This window comes from Artemia sp. Qi Xiang Cuo, chromosome 17 (genome assembly GCF_049724085.1).
Source record: "Artemia sp. Qi Xiang Cuo chromosome 17, ASM4972408v1, whole genome shotgun sequence".
Lineage (NCBI taxonomy): Eukaryota > Metazoa > Arthropoda > Branchiopoda > Anostraca > Artemiidae > Artemia > Artemia sp. Qi Xiang Cuo.
Genome location: NC_142810.1, coordinates 59,984,059 through 60,011,977, shown reverse-complemented (window position 1 = coordinate 60,011,977; position 27,919 = coordinate 59,984,059). Strand labels below are relative to the sequence as shown.

Genomic DNA, 27,919 nt, shown 5'->3' with positions numbered 1-27,919 from the left:
GGCGCGTAACTTTTGATGGGTAAGACTAAACTTGATGAAACTTTCATACTTGAAATCAGCATTAAACTTTGATTTGTTTGATGTATCTATTGGTATCAAAATTCTATTTTTTGGAGTTTCGGTTACCATTGAGCCGGGTCGCTCCTTACTTACAGTGCGTTACCACGAACTGTTTGATATTATTGAATAGCACAATTGTAGCACCAATTGCTGTGTAATATCAATCTCAATGTGCAAATAAACCCTGAAAGGAACACGGTAGGGAAAGGCCAGAGATTACTAAAAAACATGTAACCATGCTTAACAAACACTCGGATATTTTAATTTAGATAATTGTGTATCCGGTATTATTCAGGAAGTTTTAGAAGGAAAAGAATTTGTTTACTTGGAGACAAATTCTTTCCTAGGAAAAAATACTTTCCTAGACTGTTCAAGACGCATATAGTTTTCAGTAAAGCGCCAATGACGCAGTAGGTTTTAAACTTTTAAAGTGAGATAAGGAGGCGATACCCAAACTCTTATTTGTAGGGATTTTGGTTCGTTTCAAGCTTGATTTGCATATTAAATTTAAGCTTAACTCGTTTTAAGATTTATTTATTCACTTACATTAATATTTATTGTATGTTTGTCTGCATTGATTGCTTATTTAATTTCTGTTCGTTTTAAGTTTCAGTTATACTTCAATGGCAAAATAATTTTTTTCGTTTTAAGCTTGATTTTCATGTTCAATCTAAGCATTACTCGCTTTAAGATCTATTTATTCATTTATATTATTATTTGTTGTATGTTTTTTTCCTATGATTATTTATTTTAATTTCTGTTCGTTTTAGGTTTCATTTACTCTTTAATTGTAATTCCTGGTCGTTTTGAGTTTTAAATTTTATATGTATTTTTATATTCTTAGCTTAATTTTAAAATTGCATTTAATTTTATTTGAAAAAATTTTTTTTCGTAGAGTTTTTCTTAATTAATTTTTGTCCGTTTTTGATTGCAAAAAGTTTCAAGTTTTTAAAAATTCCTTTTTTCAGAATAAAACTTAAAAAAAAAATCAAATTTTGATCAAAGTATCAAAACTGGTATCAAAGTAACAATATCAAAGTGAAAAAAGTTTCCCCCCTTTGAAGTTCATACAATGACGCCTTCTATTTAAAGTGCGTCTGGGAAAAAAAATAAATGGAGGGTGTGTGGGGGGGAGGCTAGCTACCCACCGATCGCTTTTTACTTTTAAAAAGTGAATTACAACTTTCAATTTCCAATCAAATGAGCCCTCTACGAAGTTTATACGAGCATTCCTTCCATGATAACCATATATGCCCCCAGGGCATAACGGAGGCTAGTTACCCTCAGATATTTTTTGACTCTTAAAAAGTAAACTAGAACTTTCAATTTACAATCAAATGAGCCCTCTCTGAAGTTTATACGAGCTTCCCTTTCATAAGAATCATACACGTCCCCAGGACAAGACTTACAACGCCTACCCCCTCGGCCCTGGGGGGGTTGTGTTGACACCGGAGTTTTTGTTATCTAATTTTTGAATAATTTTAAAAAAAAACCGGCTATCTCAAAATTTGTAGTGGATGGTTTGAGGGAAAAGGGCATGGGGGGAGCTAGTTTCCCTTAAATCTCTAGAACCTTAAAAATTGAACTAGAACTTTCAATTTCCAATAAAATGAGCCCTCTATGAAGTTTGTACGAGCATCCCTTACATAAAAACCATACATGCCTTTCGGGCATAACTTATAACACCTTCTCCTGGGCCCTGGGGGGGGGCTGTATTGACATCGGATTTTTTCTTATCTGACTTTTGAACTAGTTTTTTTTTAAAAAAAATGGCTACCTAAAAATTTTCATCAGATGGGTTAGGAAAAAGAAGGCACAGGGGGGGGGGGGGCTAGTTGCCCTTGGATCTCTTTTGACTGTTAAAATGTGAACTCGAACTTTCAATTTCCAATCAAATGAGCCCTCTCTGAATTTTATACGAGTATCCCTTTCATAAGAACCATAGATAAAATAAAAGTTCAAAATAGGGATAAAATCCTTTTTAATAGACAGTGTATTGAAATTCACAAAAAAATACCAGATATTTCGGCCACATATACAGTGACCGTCATCAGTAGTTACTGATGTAGTTGCACGTTTTACTACTGATGACAGTCACTGCATATGTGACCGAAATATCTGGTATTTTTTTGTGAATTTCTATACACTGTCTATTAAAAAGGATTTTATTCTATTTAGTCTATTAAAAAGGATTTATCATTGATCATTTTTTTAGGAGAGAGAGGGATCAGGTCATTGAGGACCAGGGGTCAGCTCTCATAAGTTTAGGAACAAAATATCGTTAATAAGTTTTTTTTGGGGTGGGGGGGGGGGGTCGGGCCATGAAATGCCAGGGGGAGTTCCAATAATTTTTTTAATAAAATATCGTTAATAGGTATTTTTGTTCTATTGGGGGGGGGGGGGGAATTGATCTATGCAAGGAGGGCAAGGAGTTGGTATTAAAAGTCTATGAATATAGAAGTTCGTTGCGTAAGTTAATTCTTAAGTTACGTGTATTTATTACTAATAAAAACGTTCGTAAATAAAATTAAACAAGTTTCGAGAAAGCCATTTAACCAAATAAAAGTAAAATTAATATGTAAATTTTGTTTTAATTATTCATGTACGGTGAGCCAAAATCAAAACCTGCATTAATTCAAAAACATTCAAAAATTAAATAGAAAAAACAAGTTTTTTTAACTGAAAGTAAGAACGACGTTAAAACTTAAAACGAACAGAAATTATTCCGTATATGAAAGGGGCTGTCCCCTCCTCAACGTCTCCCTCTTTACTTTAAAGTTTGACTTCCTCACAACTCTTTTTTTTTAAACAAAAAAAAAACTTTAGCGTAAAGGGCAAGACGTTGAGGATGGGACAGCCCCTTTCATATACGGAATAATTTCTGTTCGTTTTAAGCACAGTTTATATAATTATCCAGTATGATCTTTCCCTATCTCACCCATTATAAAAACCTGGACCGAGGTGTGAGTGCTCCAGAGAACGTATAAACATAAGCGGCATTAGATCTTTTCACGGGTAGACAACGAAAAATCACCTACGGAACAAGTACTGACACAGCCACTTGGCCGGCTCAACCGATAAGTGGACAATAAGTGCACAAATAAATAGGAGGAGCTTTTTGTTCGCACCGAGAATGAAGAGCCAGAAATCATCTGCGGTAAACTTACTGGTATATTATATAAACTGTGGTTTTAAGTTTTAACGTCGTTCCTAACTTTCAGTTAAAAAAACTTGTTTTATTTATTTAATTTAACATAAGAGGGATACCAAAATAAGAATTCCACTCAGAAGAAGTGATTCAAAAGAAGTGATTCCATTCAAAAGAAGTGATTCAAAAGAAGTGATTCCATTCAAAAGAAGTGCAGCAACCTTCGAAATTTTGAATGTTTGTATTAAAAAATAGTTGTGATGTTTTTGCATGTAGATAGTGTTAATGAGAAGCAGTTTTCTAAAAAAAATAGTTTATTAATAATATTATTATTTTTTTATTAATAAAAAAATAGTTTATTAATAAAAATAGTTGAGTTAGCATTAATAGAAATATTTCTGTCCAGGATTGTAAATTGTATTAAGGAATATAAGAAAATCCTAATTGCATAGGGCTCCCTATTGGGGAATATCCAACTTCTTTAGAGGCCCTGGGGCCTTTCTGAGGGTAAATGTTGTGTGTTTTTTGAAATTATTTTGTGTACCTTTTCTTCTTTTTATTATTTCTATCAGTAAATAAAGAATATTTACTCTACGTATGTATTTTTTTTTTATTTCTTTTCTCTCAGTAAGTCAGTGACAATTTTTCTCTGAGCTTGTGACCATTATATGTGACCCTAATTTACTGGTGAATGAACCATTGGAGGTATTGTTATTGTCTATTATGGTATGTCTATTGACTATGAATAAATCTTATCTTATTATGGAAGCGTATAAAAGTCCCTTCAAAGACCGGAAGGGATAACTATAAACAAGAACTGTACAAGAGCGTGAGAACTGTACAACTTAGTTTCTTGGACAAGAAGCCCGAAGGGTGTCTTATTACAGGTATTGCGGGTATTGTTCTTTTATCTGTAACACACACGATAGATGACAAGAAAAACTAGTCAAACGGGTATCTGTCAATAGAAAATTCGATCGCAAACCGTGGTTTGTCATTGCGTTTACAATATTTACACTATTGTTTTTTTTGGGGGTTTAGGGGGAAAAAACATACCTAAGTTAGGTTAGATTGCGTATTTAATATATGCTATGCTTTACCCCTAACCCTCTTGATGTGCAAATATATAGCCAAAACTTGTTTCTAAACTATTATATTTTCATCCCATTTTGTTTTATTTAATTAGCATTAACCAAACTTCACTTCTTGCGTGTCTTGCAGATAATAGAACTGTGTCATTTTAACTATTATTTGAAAAAAAAAACTACGTTTTCTAAAGAGTTAAAGAGGCTGAGTTAAAAGGTCGAACCTTAAAACGTAAAGGGATTGGGAGACACAGATGGGGGGCTGCCGCCCCCCAAACCCCTCGCTTTAGCAGCCATAAAAAAAAAAAAAAATTTTTAAACTGAAAGTAAGGAGCGACATTAAAACTTAAAACGAACAGAAATTATTCCGTATATGAAAGGGGCTGTGCCCTCCTCAACGCCTCGCTCTTTACGCTAAAGTTTGACTTCCTCACAACTCTTTTTTTTAAACAATAAATATATATATATGTATGTATATATATATATATATATATATATATATATATATATATATATATATATATATATATATATATATATATATATATATATATATATATATATATATATATATATATATATATATATATATATATTTTTTTTTTATATATATATATATATATATATATATATATATATATATATATATATATATATATATATATATATATATATATATATATATTGTTGGGGTTCCACCCCTGTTTCTTTTCCTTTCAGATAAATGACCTATTTTCGTTTCTTTAATTACATTTGCTTATAGTATAATTTCAAAGACAGGTTAAATTCCCGTTACTAAGCGATAGTGGTTTTGCAATAGGTAAGCTGTGAAGCAAGTTTATTTTTACTTCCTGGTTTGGGAGTCATTGAAAGATAAATCTAAGAGGTAAAATTGGGTTTGAATGAGGAGGTAGCTGATTGGCTGGGCCAAGTGACGGTCCACCCATACAAACAGTGCTGTACAAATTATTATTATGTTTTAGTCTGCGTTCTGATCCCAGTCAGGGATATATATATTTTTTGTGGTATTAGTGACCCTTTTGGAAGAATACAAGTAAGGTATTTTCTACAAACTGTGTACTATTTTCTGTATATATATATATATATTATAAATTTAATAATAGATTCAATTGATTAGTTAAATCCAATCTAGTTTAAAAATAATTTCAGAAAAAAAATCTGAGAAGAATTAAAGAAAATTGATTGATACTGTTAATTGGAGAAGTTTGCTTGACTCTGAGTTTTTCTAGTTTCAGATTGAACATCTTAGAACATTTTTTTTGAGGGGGTGGACTAATGGCCTTGGGAAGGGGGAGTAAGGTTCCTCACGAATAGCCCTCAGGGCTCACGACCTTAATAATTGCTCACGTTTTGCAACTTATTATACAACCTAGAACTTTTACAACTTAGAAGACAAATACAACTGACATGGTCTTTAAATATACTTTGACGGTATTTTAATCTCCTTCAGTTTATATTGAAATTAGATATAATACTAAATTCGATTCATATAATGCTAAAATTACTCTAAATTTGAAAAATTCAAATGAATGTCCATTGTCAGTTTAATATACATATATGCTGATATTTATTCATTAAAATCTTAATTAATGTTTGATTTCTTAAAGTTATAAAAGTGAAAATATTTAAAAGAATATTTTAAATTAAGTACAAATTATATTCTGGCTTTTAGAAAGCATAGGGGTTTTGAACCTTACTCGTATTAATTTCTGCTCGTTTTGAGTTCGACCCTGTTATTTACTCTAATTTCTGTTCATTTTGGGTTTCATTTATCTCTTGATGCTGATTTGTGGAAGTTGTATGCTTGGTAGATTAATTGATTCTATTTTTGTTCATTTTTGGTTTAATGGAGTTCTTTACTTTTTTTGAAAAACTTATTCTGTGGAAAAAGATTTTTTTAATTAATCATATTAATAGGCAGGTCTCGGAAGTGAAAGGGATGAACCCAAGTGAAGCGCAAGGGGGTAATTGGTGAGTTTAGGATTTACGACTGGTTAAGGCTTGTTCTTGATTAGTCGTACTTTCCAGTTTGGGTCAAAAACTGAGCTTGGATCCCCGGTTACTCATTTATCCCCGGGTGGATCCCCGGCTGCTCATTTTTTAATTCTCTGAGTAGGCCAAACTTTTAAAATTACTTTAGGGCACATTGGAGCACTTAAAACGCATTGTCTATACAACATGTTTTAATTATAGTTGATAAACATTTGAAGCTGACAAGCCTGTATATTTTCTGTAACGTTTAAGCCTAAAACTGCTTAACCCTTCATCTGCTTAAGTCTGTTTAACCCTTCAAAGGGTTGCTATATTAGCGTTCTAGAATACCAGCCTTCTATTAATTCCCATCATATGCTGTTTCTTATATTTTGTGGTTAATATGCTAAAGTTTTGTTCCAGATTTTGTTTAATGCTTTGCTTTCCATGCTTACTCTTAGGGAGAAGAATATGATGACCAGCGACTGAACGATCTCGCTCTTTTTCCAAATGGAAGTTTCCGTCCCATATTTGAAAGATCTCCAACAGAGAAACATCTAAAATGTAATATTTGCAACATCCTCGTCATTGGAAGTTCTGTTGATGAACATATTAATGGGGAGGAACATATCAAGGCTTTGAGTGATTTAAGAGGTAAGACGAGCTTTGACTGTTGTTGATTTTGCTTCGTCTGCCGGTTTTTTCGTCCCCCGAGAAAAAAAAGGTCTTAATGCAATGGCTGTTCAATTTGCTTCTGTTTTGGACTAGATCTGACAAATTTGTGAAACTCTTGTTTAAAATAAGTTAAGAGTTCTTCAAAAGTATTCCATTGGTACTCTTTTTAAATAGGTATTCTCTTTTTCTTTTTTTTGTGAAATTTGCTTCGTCTGCCTGACCTTTCGCCATCCGCAGAAAAAGGTCTCCGAAAAAAAAAAAAAAAAAAAAAAAAAACTACCCGTTTTGCCTATGTTGTAGACAGTAGTTGACAAATTTGCTTCTCTGGCCGACACTTTTGTTTAAAATGAGTAAAAAAGTTCCTTCATTAGGCAAAATTAAAAGTATTCAATTGATATTCTTTTTAAATAGGTACTGTTTTTTTTTCTTTTTTGTGTAATTTGCTTCGTCTGCCGGATCTTTCGTCACCTGCAGTAAAAAAGTCTATAGAAAAAAATACTATTCGATTTGCTTCTGTTGTAGAGTAGACTATTGTTGAAAAATTTGCTTCTCTGATCGAAAACTTTTGTTCAACACGAGTCAAGTTTCTCATTTATGAAAAATTAAAAGTATTCAATTGGTATTTTTTTAAAATAGGTATTCTTTTTTTCCTCTTGTTTTTGTGAAGTTTGCTTCGTCTGCCGGATCTTTCGCCACCCGCAGAAAGAAAAGTCTCCGGAAAAAAACTATTCGATTCGCCTATGTTGTAGCAATAGTCGACAAATTTGCATCTCTGGCCGAAACTTTTGTTTAAAATGAACTAAAGTTCTTCATTAGGTAAAATTAAAAGTATTCAATTGGCATTCTTTTTAAATATAATTTTTTTTATTTTTTTTGTGAAATTTGCTTCGTTTCCCGGATCTTTCGCCACCCGTCGAAAAAAAAAGTCTCCAGAAAAAAAAAATTCACTCGCGAAAAACTGCTTGTTGAGAAAGAAGTCGTTATTCCCTAATTAAGTCTAGACATTCCGGTTATTTGAAAAATTGTTCAATCTCATTACACGGAGCTGATAATTCACAAGAGTAATTGCGTACCTTAATTTTTGCGTGATAGTTTTTGAACTTACCAAGATTGACTAATTGAATAAGAGATAATATAATCAAAGAGAAGTAGACGCGGTAAAATGTGGGGGTACGAAAAAAACTTAGGAAGGATATATGAAAAAACAAAACAAACTAACCCATCAGAGGCTGTGCCAAATGAAGGGGAATTACGAATAAAAGAAAATACGGATAGAGACAGGACAGATATAGAACAAATGAATTCAGAAAAGGAATTGAAAAGAAATAATGACATGGAATTTTGAAATTATGTCAGACAGAGATGAGATTAACTCTAGACCGAAAAGGACGATTGAAGCCCATAGAAAAAGTAGGAAAATAGAAAAAAAGGCTAATATGGAGGCCTTTGAGAGAGAACACCAAGAATATGTGGGGAAAATGCAGGCTGAGAAAGATGAACTTAGAAAGAATAGAAAACAGAACGAAAGTGCTAGAGTAGCCTATAAATAAAGAGACATGAAAGAAAAGAAACGTAGAAGTGGTGGAGGAAATGCCCAGTTGGAGGCTTTTGAGAGAGATCAACCGAAAAATTTCTGGCTTCCGGATGTATGGAGACCAACTAACCTTAAAAAGGCTAGCTATAGATTAAATAGTCGTTCTAAGATATTTAGCAACCAAGAGTTTCTAAAAAGAATCTTGTCTAAAGACATTAATCATAGCAATACGGAGCTTTGGTTAAGAGTAGCAGAATTCAACGGAACTAGCAAGGCAGAAGATAATGCTTTCAAAATCCTTACGGAGGCCGATAATAAGAGCTTAGAAATATATGAAGAAATTGTTAAGGAAAACGAAAGGAAGCGAATATACAACTTAGCACTGTTGTATATTCGAATGTACAAAACAGCACTTAGAGAAAATTTTCAACCCTACGAAGAGTTAAATAAAAGGGTTGACAAAGTTCAGATGGAAATTATTGGTTGGGTTCTTCTATTAATTAAGAAAAATTCTAGACTTCTAAAAGTATACACCTCTATTTTACATAAAATAGTAGAAGAGAAAATAGAGGAGGAAAGAAAAGAACGTATAGAGGCTGAAAGAAAAGCCAGAGAGCAAAAAGAGGAGGAAGATAGGAAACAAACAGAGAAAGATAGACAAGAAAGAATAGATCAAATTGAAAAAGATAGGCAAGCCAATTAAATACTTCATCAGGCCCGTATGGACAAAATTGAAAAAGATAGACGAGAAAGAGAGAAAGATAAAAAAGAAAAAGAGGAAGAAAGACAGGCCCGTAGGGAGGCCGATAAAAAATATTACCAGGATGTTGCAAAAACAATTGACTGACTAATGAAAACTCGTTGGGGAAATTCGCAAAGTGACGTTTTATCACAAGTTACTTGTAGGCTGTCAGATAGCCATAATAATTTGTCTAAGAATCAAACGCGAGAAAAAGAAAATTACCAGACATTAAACACTTTTACGGGAGAATATGCTACTTCAGGAAAATTTACAAATAATAGAAAACTTGAGAACACTTTTAATGAATATGAGACGATAACAAGTACAGGCCAAAATGAAACGCTGATTGTACCAGAGAATAAGGAGACGAAATTTATTGTACGCGCTTTTCCTCGGAAAGTTCGAGAAATTTTGGTAGAATATGAAAAACCAAATGTCGGAGTTCAATTCCCATTTGATAACGAAATATTTGTTTCGGCGGTAAAAATAAAGAAGACTAGAAGAGAGAAAAGAGATATTAAACAGAGCTACAATGAAGTAATGCAGTCAAAGATAGTGGACACTGGAGTCCAAATTAGATATAACGGTAATTTATTATTTTGTGCGAATGACAGAATTGAGAAAAGTAGAGACGAAAAGAGGAATGAAAAGAAGAGACAAAATTGGGAGATTCAGCCTGCAGTGGCGAAATTATCTGGGCTGCGCCTAGCTTAAATAAATAATAGGGAGAAAAATAAAAAAATGTTGGATGGGCTTGGCCTTGAAAACATAAATAATAAGGGGAAAAAAGAGGTCAAAGACCCATGGGGAATAAAAGAAGATGGTTACAAAAGAGAGATGAATGACCTACAACGAGTTGGGGGAAAGTTGGGAGATTGAATGTCGAGTCAGACTGGAAAAATTTGGAAATAAATCTGAGATTAGTATTATCAATTCAAAAGATATGTCGATCCTTTATGAGGGGGAGGAATCCCTTGGGGCAGATCCCCTGCGGGAAGTTGCAAAAGATAGCCATTTTCCTCAACGCACAACGGGCGGACAAGTTGTGATCCTTTTACCGAGATTTTGCATTTCTGATCTGAAGTCTATCGGGGATACTCTGTCACAGTCACTTCATGCTTCACCCAAACCCATGTCCAGCAACCCTATTCATAGCTGTTATTCGTCATGGGAGTCGACAATTATTTCCGGCAAATTGTATTCAGTGGGAGATGTATCCAAATTTCATCTTCATTCATAATCAACACATATTCTTTAGTAAAATATCCCAGGAGCGGGAACCCAGAAAAAAGGTAATTCATGGTTCGCGAAAAATTTTACTTCATTTCCAGTACCCTTATCGTTTTCACAGGCCTTTGTATTTTCGGCCTTATATTTTTTGAAATTATGCCAAGGGGCAAGTTACTTTTTGATTGAGATGTGGGGTTGTTTCCACAGATGGAAATTAAGAGGCTAGTGCAGTCAATTTTTCACGATGGCTGGCATAATCGAAAGTGCCAGAAACTGATTCTCTGCTCCTCTCAAATGTAAATTCGTGAGAGCGAGAAAATTTGTTGTTTTTGATTTGTGCTGTGCAAAATTAATTCCTACGAATCTTGGGGACTTGGATTTTCAAAACCGAATGTGCATGTTAGACGATCTAGACCATGGTGGTCCTACAATGGAGACGTTTCGAGGACGACGGATCCAGAGCTAAGCAGAGGAAGCACAGGCATTGGTAGAAGAGAAGATACAAGTCTAATGATTTTGAGTTTAGTGTTATGATATTGTGTTTGAATTTTAAGCCAATCCAATGGAGATGTGGGCGATTTATCATAGGGGTGTGGTATTGAATCCCGTGGTTTCAGTTTTTTCATATAGGCGTCCCACCCATTGTCCTTTCCTATGGACACTTCATTATTTTCCTTCTTTAAGCAATATATATCAATTGTATTCTTACTTTATTTTAAGCCCTTTTGGATCCTTTTCGTTGAGTACCTGCTTAATGGAACACGGGGGACAATAGAACGTAGTTAGAGAGATTCGCCAGTATGGGAGGAGCTCTGGGGTCGGCTAGAAAGAGTTTGTACCACCCCTAGTAAGCCCACCACATGTTGCGGCTAGCCAAAGTACATTTTTTAGTTAGTTCATTTTATACTTGTGAGTGGGAAATATAGTAAGCCTTTTTCTATGTGCTCTTTTTAACTTTTCAGCTTAGGGCGAGTCTAAAAGAGTTAATTAGAAATCTTATCGGTAAACTTTGGCTTTAAATGTGGTCATAGACCATCTGATCGAGTTAGTATAAGGGAACCGTTGGAGTAACCGCGGAAGTCCCACTAATTTGGGGCCAAAGAGGTATCGTCCCCCTCCAGTAGGTGGCATTGCGACTCTTTGCGCCATTTTTGCCTTTAAAAGTGGTGACCCCGCAAAAAGAAACTCCAATATTTTTCAATTGTAAAAATGGTATAATGCAATGAGAAAATATCCCACCGAGAGTTTGTGTACATTTTTGATTTCTCAAGCAAAGCTTTATAAATTAGGCTTAATTGAAATCTACGTTGTAGGTACATTTTTATTAAATATTTAATATACAGAGATGGTATTTTGGTTGTCTTATGTTAGGCATTTAATATAATGTGTTCTGTTCACTCTACCGTCCTCAGTGTAGGAAGAAGAATAAAAAAGTATAGATGGAAACCCGCATAAAAAGACAACCGTCAAAATGAAAATAAGATAAAAGTTTAAATAAAAATATGTACTTAAAGGTTGTTAATTGCTTAAAACCACTATTTCAATGGTATTTATTAAAATAGCTGAAAAAAATTTGTGTAATTAAAAAACATCAATCATTGATTTTTTGAAAAAAACTGGCTGAGTAACCAAACCTGTAACTTCAAAATAGAAAGACAAAATATTTTGTTATTTTGAACCGAATATCATTTGCCACTTGAATGCTGTGAAGGATCAACACATTCTAAGAACATAACTGTTAACCACTTCAAGTTTAACTGCAGATGTATGTCTAAAAACCATTCTTCACTATATTTATCTAATACTACTCTAGATTCCCCGGTAAGGAATCTCGTAACTTTGCAGAACAGACGTTCAAACACTTGCTTCTACCAACCATCGTATCGGAAGCAAGAAGTTTGAGAATGACTGTTCGTTTTTCATGTGCTTTTTTACTACCCAGAAAATCATTGCTTCGTTTTTCACTTAAGAGGTTGTTAAGAGGGTGATTAGTAGGTTGTGCCTTCATGAGGTGCAAAGTGTCCAAGTGTTTCGCCTTCTACGCGTTAAGATAGACTAAGTTAAGAATGTTGTGTCTCCCGTATGTTATTTTTTTCTGGCTTCATCGTATAGAAGAGATAACCGTAAATATTCGTAATTGCTTTGCTCAATCAGAAGATGGAAGTTCTAGTGCCCGTTTTAAGGTTTGACAGTGATCGAGAATGGATGGCGGGAAAATAGTATACTCATTGTTGTGATAGTGCCTGAGCGGTAGTCTACACGTTAATTGAGACCTATGTGTCTGCTTATACCTATGTGGGATCGTTTATTCTATTAGCAGTCAAAAGTTCCTTATTCGAATAGAAGTCAAAAGTTTCCTAAGGGTTGAAAATACTTCGGATGCAACCAGCATTCTTCTGAGCCCCCCCCCTATACTCTTGATACAAACTTTGAAATAACTATTTTAATCAAAATTACTAAAGGCTACAACAAATGCGCTCAGGGGAATGTATAACCCCCACAACATCAGTTGTAAGGTAGCAGCATAGCTAGGGGGACAAGGGGGACGGCTCTTCCCAGGTGCACCCTCTCAAGATGCACCAAACTACGTTTTTTTCGACAATGATATAATCTAATTATGGTGTGGTAGTAATGGGGGGGGGGGGGCACTGTCCTGGGCGCTGAAAATGCTAACTACGCCTCTTGCATAAGGGCCCAAAATTATTCAAATACTCCATCGTTCACATGTACATTTTGTAGAAAAAGTAAGAATGTTGTAGGTATCTGAAATCAAGATCGTAAAATGAATTTTAAGTTAATGATTTGATGCAAAAATTGGGCTCTTTACCCCTCTAACATCCGCCCTCATCACCAACTTTGTAGCTTAAAATTAAGTCCCACCTTGCTTAAACTGTAAATTTGTAAGGACTTCCTATTTGTATGAGGGGTCGGAAAAAGATGGTAACGGAAATTTGGCATTTTATTTTAAAAAGAACACGTTTTGCCGATTCGCTCAATTCCTTAAACCTAGCCTCCTCTACTAAACACTGAGCCTCCTCTAGCCTCCTCCTGTACTCCTCCATAGGAAAACGGAACTGACGTCTCAGATCTTCAAAAGCTGGTTAAAGTATTACTCTTTCTTCTTATTTGGTTAAGACTTTACTCAGTGATAGCACTCTTCCACGGGCTTTCACGCATGATCTCTACATGTGTGAACATGTATCTCTCCACAGATCAGAGAGATCTCTTTACAAACCTTTAGACTTAAGATCCCACCAAAACTAGCAGCCAGGAGGGGGGAAATTACTGGAAAGCATAAGTGTCTGTTTCCATTCGTTTATTTTCAGTCAAATCAATGTATATTTATATTTTGGTTTTAAAAATTTTAAAATAATTTTTAAAATGCAGGATATTTTTAACAGTAAAGAAAATGTACAACGTTACACACGTCGACGTTGATTTTTTTAAATTTTTTTATTTTGCTTTTATCTGTTTCTCTATTGTAACTTGTAACTTTGCTGAAATCAAATGACGCAAAAACTAAAACTCTTTACTTGTTTGTTGTTTTTTTTGGGTGGGAGGGGGGTCAATGAAGTAAACCATTATTTTTATTGAAATATTTGAAATATTGAAATCGTTTGATCTTTTGAATGTTGAAATCGTTTACTTGAAAAATTTCAGATGTTGGGGTTGTTATTGCAAGTGGTTTCTCCAGGTTTCTCCAGAAAAAGTTCCAGGTTTCTCCAGAAATTCCTATTACTAGGATACATAGAGGTAAGTGAGACTGTTTCCAAATATTTAGCCTGTTTTATACTTTTTTTATGTTACCACGGCGTGACTTGCGTTTCCGTAAATTCCGCTTTTTGGCTGTCTCTTCTTCTCTTCTATTCTTTCCTTTCCTCCTTTCCTTTCCTTTATTCTCTTCTTTCCTCCTCCCTCCTTCCAATGAACTGATGCGTCCTGTTATCTGTTATGATGCGTCCTGTTATCCAAAAACGTCAATGAATGCATATGTCTGAAGGTAAGACATAAGAAGCAAAAAGGACAAAGTTTGCCTGCTGCAACAAAGTTGCCACTCAACATCCCAATCTTACAGCTCCTTGCCCTCGAAAGTAACAACTAAAAGCTTTCTAATATTGGCAAACATTATGTGCATGGAGGAAAACTCCCCGAAATACCTTGAGAATGAAATAAAAAACAAAACATAATTTTTTGTGCAAAAGCCATTGAACAAATGCAAATCAATAAGTGACGGTACTTGATATCAAACACGTATATGCAATTATCGTAAACCTGCGGAAAAGGAGCTTATGGTTCTTGCCTAGTTTCTAGGAATTTCATGTCTAGGAATTTCAAACCAGTACTGTATTAAAATACAATACCGGTTTGCTCTGGTGTCAATGAAGAAAGCAGTTTTTTTTTTCCCGAAGAAAATTTCCCTACTAGATAAAGTTGTTTACCTGATCAAACATTTCGTGGTAACGAACTGTAAGTATGGAGTGACCCGGCTCAATAGTAACCGAAACTCTAAGAAAAGGAATTTTGTTACCAAAAGATACATCAAAATAATCAGATTTTTATGATGACTTCAAATATATACGTTTCATGAAGTTTAGTTTTACCCGTCAAAAGTTACTCGCCTGAGAAAATGTGCCTTATTTTCGAAAAAAGGGGGAAACACCTTCTAAGAGTCATAGAACCTTAATGAAAATCACACCACCAGATTCAGCGCATCAGAGAACCCTACTAAAGAGGTTTCAAGCTCCTATCTACAAAAATGCGGAATTTGTATTTTTTGCCAGAAGAAAGATCACGGATGCGTGTTTATTTATTTATTTTTCTTTCTTTACAAGGGGTGATCTTATCGACCCACTGGTCTTATAATATCACGGGAGGGCTGATTTAAACGGAAAATGAAAGTTCTAGTGCCCTTTTTAAGTGACAAAAAAAATGGAGGGCAACTAGGCCCCTCCCACGCACATTTTTTTCCCAAAGGCACCCGATCAAAATTTTGAGACAGCCATTTTGTTCAGCATGGTCGAAAAATATAGTAACTATGTCTTAATCCCCCACAGTCCCCGGGGGTCAAGAAGGTCTCCAAGATCATCGATGCCGGGCGAGGTGGAAACGCCTGATTCCCGCCACAAGTAAAAAGTAAGTAAGTCCCCGGGGGAAAGGCTGTAAGTTATGAACTTTGCCCAATGTTTGCATATAGTATTGGTTATTGGGATACAGACGTTTTCAGGGGGAATTTCTTTGCTGGTAGTGGGGGGGGGGGGCCAGTCAGGGATTACGTGGGAGGATCTATCGATGGAGGAAGTTTTCATGGGGAAGGGATATTGCTATGAAGGGGGCGCCGGATTTCCCTGTATTATTTAAAAAACGATCAGAAATTAAATAAAAAACAACAAACTTTTCAACTGAAAAACTTAAAACGAACAGAAACCATTACGTATATGATAGGGTTCGTCCTCTAGTCAATGCTTCGCTCTTTACGCTAAAGTTTTTTTAAGTACTTTCATAAGAGCTATTTATCCTAATTAACGGCCTTTGTGATTAAGGGGTTATTCTTAAAGAATTGAAAAAAATTAGAACTTTAGTGTAAAGAGCGAAGTATTGACTTGGGGGCGAACCCCCTAATATACATAATTAAAAATATACGAATATAGAAGTTCGTTACGGAAGTTGCGTATATTTATTAGTAATAGAAACGTTCGTAGATAAATTTAAGTAACTTTCGAAAAAGCCATTTAGCCAAAAAAAACTAATATGCAAATTTCGTTCTAATTATTTATGTACGGTGAGCCAAAATCAAAACCTGCATTAGTTTAAAAACGTTCAGCAATTAAATAAAAAGCAAGTTTTTTTTAACTGAAAGTAAGGAGCGACATTAAACCTTAAAACGAACAGAAATTATTCTGTATATGAAAGGGACTGTCGCCTCCTCAACGCCTCGCTCTTTACGCTACAGTTTGACTCTTTCTCACGACTATTTTTCAAAACAATAAAACACTTTAGCGTAAAGAGAGAGGCGTTTGGGAGGGGACAGCCCCTTTCATATACAGAATAATTTCTGTTTGTTTTAAGTTTTAATGTCGCTCCTTACTTTCAGTTAAAAAAACTTGTTTTTTATTTATTTAATTCTATAAAGCTTTACTTTTCTTCCTACTATATGGTATTTGTTGAAAAATATGGGTAAAAAATGTTTTTTTTTGTCGAGTTACAACAACTAACTATTTATATTGTTATGGTGTTTTTATTTTTGCAAACAGTGAACTGTGACATTTATAGGCTGTTTTAAAGCTGTAAGCGTACAAATTTGAGTATGGCACTAAAAATCTTTAGCCAGGAGCAACAACAAAAAATCAACTAGCAGGATTGGTTCACTTTCGAGTCTATCCAGTTTCTGTCTTCTCTCAGATACCGGTCAGGCAGCTTTCCACTTGTCCCCGAAACACTCTGAGCATGAAATTAAAAACGAAATGAAAGCAAAGTTTAAACTACAATTTTTTGTGCAAAAGCCGACAAGGGCTGTGACAAATTAAGCAAATGCAAACCAATAAAAGACAGTACTTGATTACTTACAATTAATTAAAATTAGTTACAATTATATCTAATTAATTACATTTACAACTAATTAATTAATTAATTACAATTACAATTAATTACACTTAATTACAATTATCATAAACCTGCGGAAAAAGTGCTTATGGTTCATCCCTAGTTTCAGGAATTTTCCCAGGAATTTCTAGTCCAGGACTTTCAAACCGGTACTGTTTTACAATACAGTACCGGTTTGATCTGGTGTCAATGAAGAAAGCAGTTTTTTCTGGAAAAAATTTCCCTACTAAAGAAAATTGTTTAACTGATTTTATGAAGCTTCTCTTCTCTTTTCGATATTTGTTGAAAAATATTGGTAAAACTGTGATTTTATGTCGGATTAGAACAACTACTTTTTTCTATTATCATCGTGATTATTTTTCATTTTTTATTTTTTGAAAAGGGATGTTTCATAGAGTTATTTGTATGCACAGGAATCTTTGAAAGGAGAGGAGAGAGGAAGACATTTCAAGAAGTTAGAATTTCAAATATTTAAGAAAAAATGCATTGCACGACAAATAAAATAATTATAGTAAAATTAAAAAATAAAGAAATTTCTGAGGAAATGGGAATTCAGTTCCCGGGCTCGTCTTAAACGCCCGGGGGCTTCACCTGAACATAAATAAAACGTGCATATATTTTTCCCCCAGGATGATTTTCCCCCATTCATAAGATGAATTATTTTCTGAGTTCTATTTTGAATGTAAATGTTTTTTTCACCAATTAATCAGATATAACTATTCTTTGAGTTGCAGGTGTTAACTACAAGAATCAAGGAATTGAAGAAATGACATTGGCGACTGATGGCAACGCTAATGACAAGAATGAAAAGAACGGAGCCGATCATGGTGTTTGTGTTGACTCCACGAATCAAAGAAAAGAAGAAACGACATTGGCAACGGATGGCGATTTCAATGACAAGGATGGAGATGATCTTGACCAGAACAAAATGTTAGATCAGCATGCTGCATCCAAAGAGGAACCTTTCCATTGTTCTATTATAGCTTTACCCGACGACGAAATGAATGTAAGTCATGTATTGGTAGTATTTGTTTACGTTATCGTGCATAATTTCAAACAGAGGTATACAATTAAAAAATTACTTGAATTGGTCAATTCAGGGCTCAAGCTCCTTTTTTGAAGCAAATGCTGTTCAATATAGGTTGTCGTAATTTTTTCAAAAGTTCTTGCGACGATTCTCAATTCAACTACAAATACATTCGATTAAAAGTGGAAAAAGAAATGATATAAAAGCCTTATTCAGTATGTTCCCTAGAATATACAGTTCAAAATATATAAAAACAAGTTAATCATTTTGGTTAAAAAAATATTTGTATGTAATAATACGTCTATAGCGTAAAGAAAGAGGTGATTTAGATGCATGGGAGCCCGCAGCATGTAAGGTAATTTTCTTTGTTTGAAAGCCGCTCTTTACTTTCTCTTGAAAACCCGTGATTATTGTTATCTAATACCATATAAATAACATTTATTGTTGCTATCGTGCGTGATATAAAAGACACGTTTCCATTTTTTTTTATGTTCTTATTGTTAATGTCTAGGAATCAGTAGGTCTAAGCCCTGTATAGGAATTAAATAAAAAAAAACAAGTTTTTTTTAACTGAAAGTAAGGAACGACGTTAAAACTTAAAACGAACAGAGATTATTCCGTACGTGAAAGGGGCTGTCCCCTCCTCAACGCCTCACTCTTTACGCTAAAGTTTTTTATTTTTTGAAAAAAATAGAGTTGTGAGAAAGTCAAGCTTTAGCGTAAAGAGCGAGGCGTTGAGGAGGGGATAGGGGACAATCCCCAAGGTAAATGCTTCACTTACCCTTCTTCTCGACAGCATCATAATATAAATTTAGAACCCCACCCAGGAAATTCTCAAACTCATCAAGTCTCCCTGTGAAGATTCCCCAATCATTTTGTTTTTCCTAAACTTTAAGTTACTAATGCGGAAAGTCTTAATTTTGAACAGCTTACCGATCTTGAGGTGCTTTCAGAATCAAATCTAATAGATATTATAGATATTACTGAAGCACAGTCCCACGACCCACCGTCCCTGCGCCTGAAAAATTATTCAAAGTTTATTAAACTCCATCCTTTAGACCACCCACTCGGAAAAAAAGGTGGCGGTGTTTTGTTCTTTAACAAAAGTAAACTTTATACAGAGGTTCTTTGAATCCCTACTTTATCCGAGTATGATAAAATCCTCTGGCTAAGTATTAGACCAAAAGTTATCCCTCGTCCATTTAATATTATTGCAATAGCTGTTTTCTATTAGTCTCCAAATCAAAATATCGATTAACAACGTAAATTCACCCAGTAGTTATAGACAAGTGCTGATTTTTTTATTTATAAGTAACCCAATGCTGGCTCTTTTTTAGTTGGCTATGCCAACTACCTTAAATTGTATTATTTTTGCTCCTCACTTAAATAAAAGAAATTTTTTAAAATACCAACGACTCGGGGAAATACCTCTTGATGTTATTTTCGCTAATATGTATAATTTTTACAGCCCTCCTTCAGCTTTGCCTTCATTAGGTGGGAGTTATCATCTTTCGATTCTTTTATCCCCCTCCTCAAGTTTTAAGCATTCTTTCTCAATAACTTATGGCACTTATCGCCCTCTTCAAAATTCTGGTCTTCTTTCTTTTGGTATGTGGCTGAATACTGAAGATTGGTCCGATGTTTATAGTTTAAAAAATCTTGATGAGAAAATGACTATGTTCCACAAAAGGGTAATTGATAAATATCAAATTTGTTTCCCTGAAAGAAAAATTAAAAAGTGCTCCAGTGATTAACCCTTTATTAATATAACTATAAAAATACTAATTAGAACCAAATTGAAGCTTTTCAAAAATGGTAAACCGGATGAAGCCAATAAACTAAGAAAATCAATTAAAAGAGAAATCTGGAAATTGGCACGATCGTACTACAAAAACAAGGAAAGCCTGGTTTTGAAGGAGTTCGTCCTATTACTCTTACTCCTATTTTCTCGAAACTTTATGAAGGATTCCTTGAAGACTGGCTAAAGGAAAAAAATCTTACCTCTCACTGACTTGAAGCAATTCGGGAATCTAAAATCCACCTCTACTTCCCACTACCTCGTTTTTCTTTTTGACCACATCGGGAAAATCCTCGAAAAGCCTAATTCCTGGCTAAATTCAATTTCCATCAACCTTCAGAAAGCATTTGACCTGGTTGCCTCCTTCTTAACAAATATATCGCAGGTTGTCAAATACCAGAATCATTATTCAAATCCTCTCCCTGTCCACAATGGCATACTCCAAAGTGCTCTTTTAGGTTCCCTTTTTTTACAGTCATGATCAACAGCCTCGCAAAGGAATTGCCTGACCGATGGAAATTTGTTGATGACCTAAATGTGTTGTTTCAGGCGTTGAAGTAAGTCCCAATTTTGTGATCACCGATCTGGACTACGCCGATGATATTTGTTTGTTAGCTGAATCTCGTCCAGAAACCCAATCTATGCTATCGAAGGTGGCTGAAGAATCCTCTATGATCGGCCAAAAATAAGCTCCCTGAAGACAAAAGTCATGGCGTCCGGTATATCATCTCAAGACCCCCCAATTTTACTAAAACAGTCGCCCATAGACGAGATGCATGAATTCAAGTACGTAGGATCTCTGGTAGACCCAAATAGGAGGAGGCACATAAGAAATACAGTCAAGAATCGCTTCAGCAACTGGAGTCTTCGCTCAGGTGAATCACTATGGAACCAGAAAAATGTTCGCCTGAAGACAAGAATAATGATTCACCAGGCCCTTGTTCGGTTTGGCTTACTATATGGATGTGAGACATGGGCTATGAAAGCATCCAAAATTCAAGCCCTCAACGTATTTGACCATTCATGTTTAAGGAGAATCATTGGCACTAAACTCCGTGATCGTGTCAGCAATGTCGAACTCTACAAAATCTACTATCAGTGTTCTGACTTGGCCACTGTAATTAAACAAAAAAGACTCCGATGATTCGGCCATACACTTCGCCGCCCACACCCTTACCAGATGTACACCTCTTTCGGGATGGAAAAAGCGACATGGGGGACAAAAGAAAACGTGGCTCGCCTGTATCAAGGCTGACCTAGACCCAATCGGTGGCTTCAAGAAGTATGGATGAAGATGGGAAAAGTCCTGGATCAATTTGATTGAGCTACTCGCAAACGACCGAGACTCTTGGCTTACTACAATGACGAAGCTACTGGACGCCAGGGAGAGTGGAGATGCTTGAGTCCTGCTCCAAGTACAAGTAAGTAAGTAACGGTTGTTACTTTGCACAATTTCTTCAAATTTAAAGTGGGATATCCAAGTTAAAGACATCATCCATAGAGCTAATGTGTCTATCGCCCTCCTTAAGCTCCTAAATGAATTCAGCGTCCTCCCTTACCACTCCTTAAGGATTTACACGTCTTTTGTCAGCCTGCATCTAGAATATGCTTGTCCAGTTTGGCACCCTGGTATCTCTCGCGAAGAATCGGAAAAAATCGAATCAATTCAAAAAAGAGCTTTGCGAATAATTTTCAAAGAAGGCAAGGTGCCATACTCTGCTCCTAAAAAAAGCTGGTCTGGAAACCATTGAGCGAAGGATGGTTTCGTCGTGCCTCCGTTTTGAAAAAATGCAATAACAAACGCTCGGACGGCAAGTATTTTCCCCAAACGTCACTCCCCATCCAGTTTACGGCCGCTTCGAGCTGTTTCTGAGCCCATCCCTGTTTTGTCCCCCATTCGCTGCGTTACTTCCAGATACGAAAGAACTTTTGTCCCCTTCATTACAGAAAAAATGAATAAAATATCCCACTAGTTTCTTTTTTTTCTCTCTCTTTTTTTTATTAGCCGATGGTGCCACCTATGTTCTTGCACTCATTTTCGGAGTTATTAGAATTTTCTGAGTTATCTGAGTACTAGGTTATTGCTTGTCCCTTCTCTTTTTTTTGTTTTAGTTCCCCCTGTAATTCTGATATATCCCCTCTTTCTTGACCAGTTTTTATCTTTTCAACTCTTTTATGGACTTCGTGTAGTTGAATTATTGACACTTTTTAGTGCCCCTTTTAATTTATATGTATTTATGTCTCGTTCTTGTTTGTATTTATTCGCTTATTTTGCCCCCCCCCCTTTTTTATGTCCCTTTTAATTCTTTTTTTTATCTGTATTTGTGTAAGTTTAGTTTGATCAGTTTTTATCTTTTTAACATTTTAATTGGCTTTTTACAATATAATTATTGACCTTTAAATGGTTGCTCATTGTGAATTTTCTTTTCTGTTGTTGTTTTTTGCATTTTTGCCAGTTTTAGTGCAACCATTAATATTGTCAACTCCGAAGTCTGAATTCGGCCCTTTGTGGGCTTGTGATAAAGTTTTTTTTAAAATAAATATCTTATCTCCTTATCTCCTAATATGGGATATTCCTGAATTTAATATTAAAAACGAAAATTAGACAACAAAATTAGGATTTTTAAATAAAGATTAGTTATAGCTTAAACGGAACAGAAATATTTCCGTGTATGAAAGGGACTGTTGCATAGTTATTTTTAGTTTATTTATAAACTAAGGTACATTCACTTACATACCAGTAGATAGTTCATCTAAGTATCGTAAGATTTACCTCCTCACGTCGCACAAGATTCCCCTCACCCTAGATCCTTGAAAAATAAGCTGTTTTTGTTTACGAAAAGCTATGAACTTTTAGCTCTTGTTGCAAATTAAATAAAAAAAACAAGTTTTTTAAACTGAAAGTAAGGAGCGACATTAAAACATAAAACGAACAGAAATTATTCCGTAAATGAAAGGGGCTGTCCCCTCCTCAACTCCTCGCTCTTTACGCTAAAGTTTTTTATTGTTTTAAAAAATAGAGTTGTGAGACAGAGTCAAACTTTAGCGTAAAGAGCGAGGCGTTGAGAGGGGACAGCCCCTTTCATATACGGAATAATTTCTGTTCGTTTTAAGTTTTAATGTTGCTCCTTACTTTCAGTTTAAAAAACTTGTTTTTTTCTATTTAATTTCTTATTGTTTTTTAGTTAATGCAGCTTTTATTTTGGCTCGCTGTCATTGGATAAGTAAACAAAATTTGCATAAAAATTTTACTTTTCTTTTCCTAAATGGCTGTCTCTAAATTTGGTTCTGACGTAATTTACAAATTAACTTACGTAACGAACTTCTATTTTCGTATATTTTTCTTCTGGCAAAAAATACAAAGTTACAGATTTTTGCAGATATGAGCTTAAAACCTATATTATAGGGTTTTCTAATACGCTGAATCTGACGGTGTGATTTTCATTAAAAAGTTTTCACTTTTAGGGGATGTTTCCCCCCTCTTTGAAAAATCAGGTAAATTTTCTCAGGCTCCTAGCCTTTGATGAGTAATACTAAACTTAATAAAATTCATATATTTAGAATCAGCATTATAAGCCCATTCTTTTGATACATTTATTAACATCAAAGTTCCATTTTTAAAAGTTTCGATTACTATTGAGTCGTTTCGCTTGTTTTTTTCATTGTTTTTTTTTACGTATATGTTAGGCCTATTACGTATATGATGGGGTTCTCCCCTTAGTCAATACCACGCTCTTTACGTTAAAAGTTGAAATTTTTTTTAATTCACAAACCCCTGAATCACAAAGGCCGTTTAATTAGAATAGATAGCTCTTTTGAAAGCACTAAAAAAAAACTGTAGCGTAAAGAGTGAAGTATTGACTTGGGGGAGAACCCCCTCATATACGTAAAAATTTCTGTTCATTTTAAGTTCTAATGATGCTTCTTACTTTCAGTTGAAAAAAACTTTTTTTTTTCAACTGAAAAAAAAAACAAATTTAGAGACAGCCATTTAGCCATTTTTTTTTTGTCGGTGTATATTTGCACATCATTGGGGGGGGGGGGTTCTTGTCCAAGAAACTAAGTTGCACATACCTCTCGAGAAAGTTTAAGCAAAGTAGGAAACAAAACTTGAATCAATGCCCGATTTTAATAGAAACTCATGTTGACTTCTTTATTTTTGTTGCCTAAGTTAGATAAAGATCTAATTAAGGTTTTGCAAATAATACAAATAAATACTTATATATATATATATATATATATATATATATATATATATATATATATATATATATATATATATATATATATATATATATATATATATATATATATATATATATATGTGTGTGGGATCAGTTTTTATTCCTCTATAAGTATTTGTATCCATTTGTCAGCTCTTGTAATTACTGTATTTTTGTATCTTTTAAGTTTCGGAGAATTTTAATTTCTTCCTTTGATTCAGTTGAAATCGGCAAAGATAGATTGTAATCAATAATACTCTTTACGATTTCTCCTCTGAGTAGGTCTGGATTTTCAACCTCACCATGAGAGCTAAAAATGCCAGATTATACACCCGTAATAATTTCTGATATATTTACATGTGTCTGAGCCATTGCAAATTTAGGTCCTGCTGATAGAATACTTAGCTCCTTGGATATGAAAACCTTGGAGGATAGGTTTTCCAAAGGAGGTTCAGGACAAAATCTAGGAAGGATTTTCTAGGCAGGATTTTGTGCCAAAACTAGGAAATTTGCAAAAAGAAATTTGAATTTTTCGGGAAGTTGGTTTGGGATTATTTTGTTTGTGACCGCTCTTAAATGCCATTCATTAAGCTTTTTTTCAGTAAGATAAGCTTTACACATTGGTGCTGAGAAGAGAAGTTGTTAATCATGTTTAAAGACTAAAAGAGACCACCCAGGAATTTAGTTTAATCTGGAACTTATCTGAGAACTAAAACAAAAATATCAACTTTCCAAATGTTTTTTTGTTCTGTAAAGTGCTGTGCATAATCATTTAATATTGACTCAAATGGCCCTTATTTGAATGTTCCTGCTGGCAAAAGATGGAGCTTCCTGCAGAACAAAAAAAACTTTTTTACAGGCAGAAGAAATTTAAGCTATTTTTTGTTTTTTGTTCTTTTTTTTGTGATTTATATATTTGCAATCTGCATAAAAACCCAATTGTTATCAAAATTCCATTTTTGACTTTTGGTTAAAATTTAGCTGAGTCGCTCCTTAATTACAGTTTAACACTATGAACTGTTTGATAAAACTTATTCGGCTAATGTCTTATTTTTTAATTAATCCTGTAGCAAATCGGAGTTCTTGAAGCACAATTCATGCTATTAAATTGTAGTATTTCTGAGTCCAGTTGAAATGTGCACTATTTTAGAAAATTCTCTTTTGTGGGGGAGCTTTTGGTTCCTTTACCTGTACGCATGGGTGCCCATTAGCTGAATTTTAGGGGGGGGGGGCTCACCTTGTCTAATCGGCACTTCGTTTTGAGTTTATAGGTGTATCAAACTGACAATCCACAGTCATTTTTTGTTTTGTTTTGTTTTTTTCAGTAACGCCTAAGTTTTGTTCTGGTCTTGAGAAGGCACGGGGGCTGTCAGCCCTAGTAATGTTAATTTTTGCTTGTTTTGAGTTTGACTCGGCTATTTATTATAATTTCTGTTTGTTTTGAGTTTCATTTAATTGTTGATAGTGATTTGTGGTAGTTCTATGCTTTGAAGATTATTTGACTTTATTTCTGCCCATTTTTGACTTAATAAAGCTCTACTTTTGTTTGAAAACTTATTCTGTGGAAAGTTTTTTTTTATTAATACAAATATATGACACTGTCATTCTGCCATTCTCCCCCGCCCCCTTATGGGCGCCCATGCATGCACCTAAACAACTGAAATACCCTTACAGGCGTCTTCTTTTCTTTGATATATTTGCTTACTTGGTTATTCAGTGTAAGCAGCAAATTTATGGCAAATCCAGGGAAGAACTTTTTTTTTAACGCTTTTTGGATCTCATTACAAAAATGACATTCATCACTAAAACATAAGTTGTTCCCACAAAAGAATTTTTGTTATTAATTAGAAAAAATTGAATTCAGAAAGCAATATATTTTCACCATTAGTACTGTTAAGATTAGGGTAGTATCTTAAGAAATTTTCTACCTACAAAAACACACAAAAAATGTATTTAAAAAAAAAACAATTTAAAAGTTAAAAGATGAATTTTGTACATAAATTTCTGCGTGTTCATTTTGCAGACAAGAAAGTGATTTTTTGGTTGATTTAGTAAATAATTTCTGAGACCACACTGGCTAATCATGATAAAACAAAATCGCGAAGAAAGGAAGAATCTGAAATTGGTTTTGGAAAAGTTTTTGGAAAATCTGAAATTGCATCAAAACCCTAGAATTGCCTAGAATCCTAGAAGATCAGGAGAGGGCTCATTCGAACAAAACTAAAAGTTTTAGTCCCCTTTTAAGTAAAAAGACTGATTGGAAGGAAACTAACCTCCTTCCCACGCCCCTTTTTCCCCAAAGACATCTGACGGAAATTTTGAGCTAGCCATTTGGTTCAGCATTTTTGAATACGCTTCTGGGGATGACGTGACCTGCACTGGTCCTAGGGATTTAAGTTTTGCAATTTGTCACTTTTTTACACATAGTAGATGTTATTGAGAAAGATTCGGACATTTTTCACGGGGGATTTTCTACGGGGGGGGGGGGAGAAGGGGAGCGGTTTTCCTCCCGAAATATTCGTCCTGTTTCTTCCAAAATTTTCATAAGCCTTATAAAAAACCCCTTCTCGATTTTCTTTTCTTCAGTTTCTTATTCTTTTTTTATTAAACTATTGCTTGCTATAAGGTATAAGGTATAAAATATAAGGTATAAAATATAAAATATATATAAGGTATAAAATAAACTATTTGGTATAAGAAGTTCTGTCTATTTTAAATTTATTAGGTCCTAACTTATAGTTTGACTCCAGGTTAAATTCATTTTATCTGTTGTTGGTTTTTTCTTTGTTAGTTTTTTTTAATTCTTCCTATCTGAATTGTTCTGTGTTCTATGTTCTGTTATTGTTCTTTTAATGTTCAAGTCAAGACGTTAAGAAGATCAGTATTCAAGTCTATTCGTTTATTCACTATTCGATTTTTTTTTCATTTTTTCTTGTCTTCATCTTATTGTCTTCATTTTTTTCGTCTTTTCAAGTCATAAATAATATTTTTGGTCTTTAGTTTTTGATATGGTCTTCATATAAAAAAATATATATATTTCTTTATATTGTATTTCTTTATATTAAAAAATTCTTTATGTTTATTTTTTTATATTTTTGAAAATATCTATCGGTCAGTGTTTTGGGTTGTTTAGTGATGACTAGAATGACAAACTTGTGTTATTCAAACTTCAAAGGGCACTTATTGATCCTATCTAAATAAAACTTAAATTATAAAAGAAGCTATAACTCAAAAAGTACGATAGCCTTTAATATATAATTTAAAAAATTATAAAATATAATGTAATATTTAAAACTTAAATAAGCAAGCTGTGGCCTCTTTTTATTTAATCTCCTTTGTCTAAATATACAATCATTCTGGCACATAGGTTGTAAACTTTACTTTCCCCCCTGTTTATTTATAATATCCAAAAAATTATACATTTTTGTTTCATTTTGGGACATGATAACAAATTTGAGGCAAAAACAGATGGCACAAAACAAGTCAAGAAGGTAATATTTTTAAATAAGACAAGTTGGTCAGTCGTAATTATAGACCATGGGTCGGCAACCCACGGGCCGCATGCGGCCCTTAAGGTGTCTTGGTGTGGCCGGCAAAATCGTCGCCGAACCGCACCCGACGGACCACATTACATACCATATCAATTAAACAACGAAGTGGAAGGGGGGCACCATCTTGCATTCTCGAAATAAATCCGTAAACACCATCTAGCATAGTTAGTTTGATGTTCAACCCCCCAGAGCAACTAATTAGGTATATTACAATTTTTTTTTTTTTTTGGAGTAAACCTACCTCAAAGTTTTGG

At 34.3% G+C, this 27,919-nt stretch overlaps 1 protein-coding gene across 1 annotated transcript in view; it reads left to right on the top strand.

Annotated features, from left to right (window-relative positions):
* Positions 1-27,195, top strand: part of LOC148942424 (uncharacterized) — a 33,673-nt gene extending 6,478 nt beyond the window's left edge. Inside the window, exons 2-5 of the mRNA XM_089102841.1 lie at positions 6,747-6,939; positions 14,127-14,219; positions 17,801-18,072; positions 24,717-27,195. Of these exons, the coding sequence (XP_088958967.1) occupies positions 6,747-6,939; positions 14,127-14,219; positions 17,801-18,072; positions 24,717-24,719 (561 nt within the window). The 3' untranslated portion in view covers positions 24,720-27,195. The remainder of the gene's footprint in view (positions 1-6,746; positions 6,940-14,126; positions 14,220-17,800; positions 18,073-24,716) is intronic.
* Positions 27,196-27,919: the final 724 nt, after the last annotated feature.